Source organism: Cetorhinus maximus, chromosome 6 (genome assembly GCF_964194155.1).
Source record: "Cetorhinus maximus chromosome 6, sCetMax3.hap1.1, whole genome shotgun sequence".
Lineage (NCBI taxonomy): Eukaryota > Metazoa > Chordata > Chondrichthyes > Lamniformes > Cetorhinidae > Cetorhinus > Cetorhinus maximus.
In genome coordinates, this window is record NC_135884.1 from 95,625,520 (window position 1) to 95,631,519 (window position 6,000).

The 6,000-nt window shown below is 43.4% G+C and overlaps 1 protein-coding gene across 2 annotated transcripts in view; it reads right to left on the reverse strand.

The window, feature by feature from the left end:
* The window catches only part of ldhd (lactate dehydrogenase D), a 96,875-nt gene extending 93,120 nt beyond the window's left edge, over nucleotides 1-3,755 (reverse strand). Inside the window, exons 1-2 of one of the 2 annotated variants that reach the window (XM_078544112.1) lie at nucleotides 2,895-3,755; nucleotides 775-887 (exon numbers count right to left, since the gene is read on the reverse strand). In XM_078544112.1, coding sequence (XP_078400238.1) covers nucleotides 775-887; nucleotides 2,895-2,987 — 206 coding nt within the window. In that variant the 5' untranslated portion in view covers nucleotides 2,988-3,755. The remainder of the gene's footprint in view (nucleotides 1-774; nucleotides 888-2,894) is intronic. The other variant, XM_078544113.1, reaches the window with a different exon arrangement.
* Between the last annotated feature and the right edge of the window lie 2,245 nt (nucleotides 3,756-6,000).

Below are 6,000 nucleotides of genomic sequence, written 5' to 3' on the forward strand. Positions count from 1 at the left end.
CTGACCCTTGTCACTATCAAAGGACCTATCCTAATGCATGTATGACATGAAATGAATATAATGAATGCAGAATCCCCTGTCAGAGGGAATCTAATTTTCCCTGTTAATATTGCAAAATGATACAACACAGAAGGTCATTTAGCCCATCGTGTCTGTGCCGGCTCTTTAGGTGAGTTATTCAATTAGGGATGGGAAATAAAAATGTTGGCCTAGCCAGTGACGCCCACATCCCATGAAAAGAATTTTAAAAAGTCCTATTTCCCCATAGCCCTTCAAATTTCTCCCTGCAAATATTTATCCAATTTTCTTTGAAAGTTATTGCATCTTCCACAACCCATTCAGACTGTGCATTCAGATCTCAACAACTCGCTGCATAAGCAAGTCCTAATCTCGCCTTTGGTTCCAGAACACAATTGAGAAACAACCTCTCAATATAGTCAAATAGAAAAAATATGAACAAGGTGCATGTTTGAATTACTAATTTTGTTGCGGTCTAATACAGATCAGATTTAAGAAATGTAGTACTTTTTAAAATTAAAATTTATTACCATCTGTTGTGATTCTGTGTATAACACTGTGTTTGCTCTGAGTTGGGGAAAGGTCACAGGTAATCACCCTAGGGCATAAAGCCCTTACAGGGCTAGATCAAACAGCCAGCACTAAGCATCATAAGGGGATGAGGCAAGAAGCCTTTCAATTTTCAAATGACATTAAATGGATTTTAGAATGGCTCTGAACTACAATATTCTCCAACATGAAAACCAAAGTTCTTACTCATGGTGCGATTCATCTTTTCCATGCTGCTCCCGGACAGCAGTTGTCGTGGAAACATTTTCAGTTCCTGTTGCTGCTTGCAGAGCCTCGATAATATGACTATGCAATCCTCTCTGAGGAGTGAAAACAAAACGTTTGAACAATTTTCTTTTAAAAAATCATTAGCCGGCAGTGTTTGCATTTTCTTTACACTGTTTCCTCAGCTGAGTCACAATATTCTTTCATGAGGTAAGCTTCTGTATCTGGAATTATCTCTCTGCACCTTCAAACCATAAGTGCCCCAATGTCACAGCTGTTAAATGCACCGTCCAGTTTGGAACTGATTTGATCTGCAGACTGTGCTCATTTGGTTAATGGCAGCTGCTACAAATAACCTCTGTGCACCAAACTAGAGAGGGGAAAAAATCAGCCAGTTTCCACTTTTGGTTCTATACAGTGGTTCAAAGCCCACATCAGGGACAGCTGTGATGCTCCCCAAGCTGAATAGCCTACTGGGAGTCATCACCTGTGCCCACATGACAAATGGCACCTTAGTAAAGGTACAGAAAGTAACCTGGCACCTGCAGAACCAAAGCCCAGGCAGCACCTTCAGGAGAACAAATGGAATTGGAGAAGAAATAAAAACTTTAAAAGTAACAGTTCGAACTCCACATTTTTCAGATTTCCAATTTGATACAATCCACTCATTTTAAGCAGCACAACACAAGTATTGGGGGGGGGCTGGGGGGCGGGGTGGGTAGAAGAGATTAACAGGTCCCAATTAGATAAAATTAATCACAATATTAAAGAACCTTGGAGCAGTAAGGCCATGGGGAACCTGTGGATCTCTGCCAATGGCTGCTAGACACTGACTGAAGCTTAGCGTGTGGGTATTGCTGAGAGACGAGTAAACAACACAGAGACTGGCACATAATGGAGTAGAAAGAATAAAAAGACAGAAAATAGCAAAAGAGGAAAATGTAGCATAGAAAGAATGATGAGGAAGAGACACAGACTAAATCAGCAAGGAGGAGGAAATGTAGATAAGTTTAAGCAAAAAAAAACTGGAAATAAAATTATAACAAATATATTCAGGTACTGTTTGAAGAGATTAAAAGTAAAGGAGAATATTTTAAGAATTTATAGTGGGTGTGATCTGTTCAACCTTTAAAGTATTGCCTATATTACTCGTGTCTGTTATTATGTTGGATGAATCCCAGACTTTGAATCTACTCCTAGTTTATAATTTTCTAAATTAATGTTATTGTGAACTGCTTATTTATGTTTCTGTTGAAGACTGTGTCAGAAAGTTGCAGTGGTTGATGTGTCCATATTGACCAATGTAAAAATGACGGGGTAGTCGTCGCATGTGAATCAAAGGGTAATGGGCCATATGACAAGAGTTCATGCGAGGGGTACATTTATAAGTTGCAATAAAGGGCAAATTGCAAACCTATTTACACATGGGGAGCTGTGTTTATTTTTAAGTGCGAATCTAAAAATAACTGAACGTCACCTAAGTTGAGATTCGATGCAAAGTAGTTTCGCTTTCAAACTGCAATTCTGTGAGATCTGAACTGACTCCAAAGGCAAAAGGTCGAACTGTATTTAGCTCCAATGTTCAGTCCAGCTGTCTCCCGCCTATTCTGTATTTACTCTATATTAACCAATTTGAAACGACCAAGAGGGAATTTTTGGTGGTTGATGCCCATTAGTAGTTAACCTAGCAGTATTGTACCGTTACTTTAACCTTTAATCACCAGGTGACAATTGTAATTTTAATTGTAAATTAAGGGTTACATTTTGTATTTTAAAAGTCAAGTGAAACGACTAAATTTGCATTAATTACAAAACAGTAGCTTCAAAATCTCCCGGATTTGAGCAGATTAGAAATCTCTGTCGGGGCCTGGGCGATTCTAGGGAGAGGAGGGGGGTGGGGGGGGTTCGGTTTGTACCCGGGAGAACGTGGTTAATTTCCCAGTTCATTTCACTGGGAAATAACGCGCCCGCTGCGCTGGTGGCCATTAAAGGCTGGCCCAGCGGGGTGACTGTACAATCGCCGGCTACATGCTGCCGGGGCTGATTGGGGAAACACTGCGATCGCCCAGGTGTGTCTGCCCGGATTCTCGTCCGCACTGTACCTGGGGTTGAAGCCGGTGGTTTCTCCAGCATGTGGTGTATTTGAGAGCCGGGAGACTGTAGAGCCGCCAGTGCAGAGCGCTGCGCAAAGCCATGAGACACGATCCCAGTGAAGATATGGATACACCGTATCTTCAAGGTGTAACAGGTTATAGTCCACTCGGCGATGAAGGGCAGGCTGCAGCGCCCCTGGAGGAACAGCCTACATCCAGGGAAAGGCAGCTGTCCCACCTCATTTCCTCTGCTGTCCATGTGTGGGGAGTTCTGGGATTTTGACCCAGCAACCATGAAGAAACTGTGAGATATATCTTCAAGTCAGGATTGAGTATGGCTTGGAGGGAGGGGACTTGGGCCATGATGGTGTCTACATACCCCTTTTAAGAGGTGAAATTAAGTCCCAGGTTTGCAAGGTTCAGTCGTAGGTGAGTCGCTGCAATGTATCTTGTACACGGTACACTGCTGCCACTCTGTGCCAGTGGATGCTGAAGGTGGTGAATGGGACACCAATCAAGTGGACTGCTTTGTCCTGGATGGTAACACATTTCTTGAGTGTTGTTGGAGCGGCACTCATCCAAGTGGGGAGTGTTCATCACAAGGAAAGCTTTGGGGAGTCAGGAAGTGAGTTACTCACCCCAGAATTCCCAACCTCCGACCTGTTTTAATAGTCCCGGTATTTATATGACAACTATATTGTTCCTTAGGTAAGGAGACCAAAACTGTCCTCAATACTCCAGATGTGGTCTCACCAAAACTCGATACCACTGCAGCAAGACATCCTTATTCCTCTACTCAAATCCCCTTGCAATGAAGGCCAACATACCATTTGTCTCTTAATTTTATTTCAGATTTCCAGCACCCACACTGCTTTGCTTTTGCATCAGGGTTGGATTTATAGCCCTGAGCACAATGTTTTACCAGTAAGGGAAGTTTAGATAATACTGTGCGTGACAGAGGTTGCTTCAGTTTGAACTAACTGGAACCAGCTGCTCTTTTCTAATTAAAGAGCTTTGTAAAATGCTGCCAACCACTAAAGGTTAAATAAATGTTTTAAATGCTCTTTTCCCACAGAGTCAAACACTGGAGAGATCCCAAATGGGTCTAAGGGTGTCCCTGACTTCCCTGCATTCAAAAAGACTCTTTTACTGATTCTAAACTGCTAAATATGACTTTTACTGCAAGCTTGTTTCCTGCCCTGGATGCAGTGCTTATTAAGGTTTTTTCTCCAAGGTAATTTTTGTTTGGGTCTTTCCTTGCAGGGTTTCTGGGATAACTGGCCAGGTTGCCATTGGGTAAGATTCTTACGTCTGAGTCAGATTTTGAGGGTTCAAATTCCACTCCAGAGGCTTGAGCATGAAACCTTGGCTGATGCTTCACTGCAGGACTGAGGAGAGCTGCACCGTCAGCAGTGGCTGTCTTTGAGATAAAAGCAAAACACTGTGGATGCTGGAGATCTGAAACAAAAACAAAAATAGCTGGAAAAACTCAGCAGGCCTGACAGCATCTGTGTCTTTAAGATGTTGGGTATGGTAGCATAGTGGTTACGTTACTGGACCAATAATCCAGAGGTACGAGTTCAAATCCCACCATAACCTTTGTGGAATTTAAATTCAGTGTATTAAATAAATCCGGAGCAATAAGCCAGGATCAGCGACGGTACCCATGAAACTTCTGGATTGTTATAAAAACCAACTGGTTCATGAATGTCCTTTAGCGAAGGAAATCTGTCATCCTTACCCAGTTTGGCCTTTAGGTGACTGCAGACCAACAGCAATGTGGGTTGACTCCTAAAAGCCCTCTGAAAAGGCCCAACAAGCCATTCATTTGTATTAAAGACGATGGTTCACCAACATCTTCTGAAGGGCAATTAGGGATGAGCAATAAATCTTGGCCTTGCCAGTGGACCCACATCTCTTGAATTTAATAAATAAAAACAAACTGAGGCCCAACAGATTATGTGCTTATTACCACTTTGCCGTTTGTATGAGCTTTCCGAGTGAATGTTTGCTGCTGTGTTTCGGATTTGCATTACAATAGCAACTGTGCTTCAAAAATATTTAATTGATGGTAAAACACAGAATTTAATCTAGGTGTCAGGGATCTCATCCACTGGCTGGAGAGCCCTGAGTCGCCTCCGCTGGGTAAGGTCGGCCTTATTAAATGTCTATCAGGCATTTAAGTGGCTACTGTTGGGACTTCCCTGGGATTAAGGACCTTGAGGATGGGAATGGGGATGGAAATCCTGCCCCCCAGGAGCTTCCAGCCAATTAGGGGCTGGCAGCTCCCCCTTGTAGATAGTACCACCAGGACCATCACCAGGAGTGATGGCAGTGCCAGTAATGCACCCACCAGAGGCCCAGGTTCAATGAAGGACCCGAGGCCAAAGGCAAGTGAGGATGGGATAGGGATCGAGGGGGAGGAGGGAGAGGGATTGGAGGCAAGGGCAGATGGGTGGCTGCCCCTGCTTTCCAATGCCGGGTCCCTCAATCAGACACTGAGTGTTTTTGAATGAGGGACCCTGCCTGGCAGCCCACAAACAAACCCAGCAAGGGTTTGCTTTTTACATTTCCAGTGTGGCATTAATTGCCCACATAAGGGCCTCAATTCATGTCCAGGTGGAAAGGCCGTCCATAAGCCTACCCACCCTGAATTTAACCGGGCAGAGGCGAGAATGCGGCAGGGTCCCCACCTAACACCCTCCCGCTCATTTCAATGCGCCCCCTTCATACCTCCAAACTCGCCGGGGGGGGGGGTGGCATTAAATTTCACCTGTGGGATGTTGTGAAAGGCACTGTATAAATGCGAAATGTGAGTAATACAGCATGTACATAGAAATTAATCTAACACAGATTACAGGAAAATCGTCAGGTGCTGTTTATGGAACAAGATATTTTTCTCTGCCATTGGAGGTGAGCCACATAGGCCCAAAGGACGAGGGAGTTCTGTAGCCTTGACTTATCAAGAGAATGATTTTTCTGTAAATCACCAAACCCCATCATGGGTCTTAACATATTGAATGGTTTCATAAATGCTATCTAGAGACAGCTAACATAATGGTTTTATTCCATTGAGATACATTATATTTTTATTGCTGTAACTATAATTTATGAA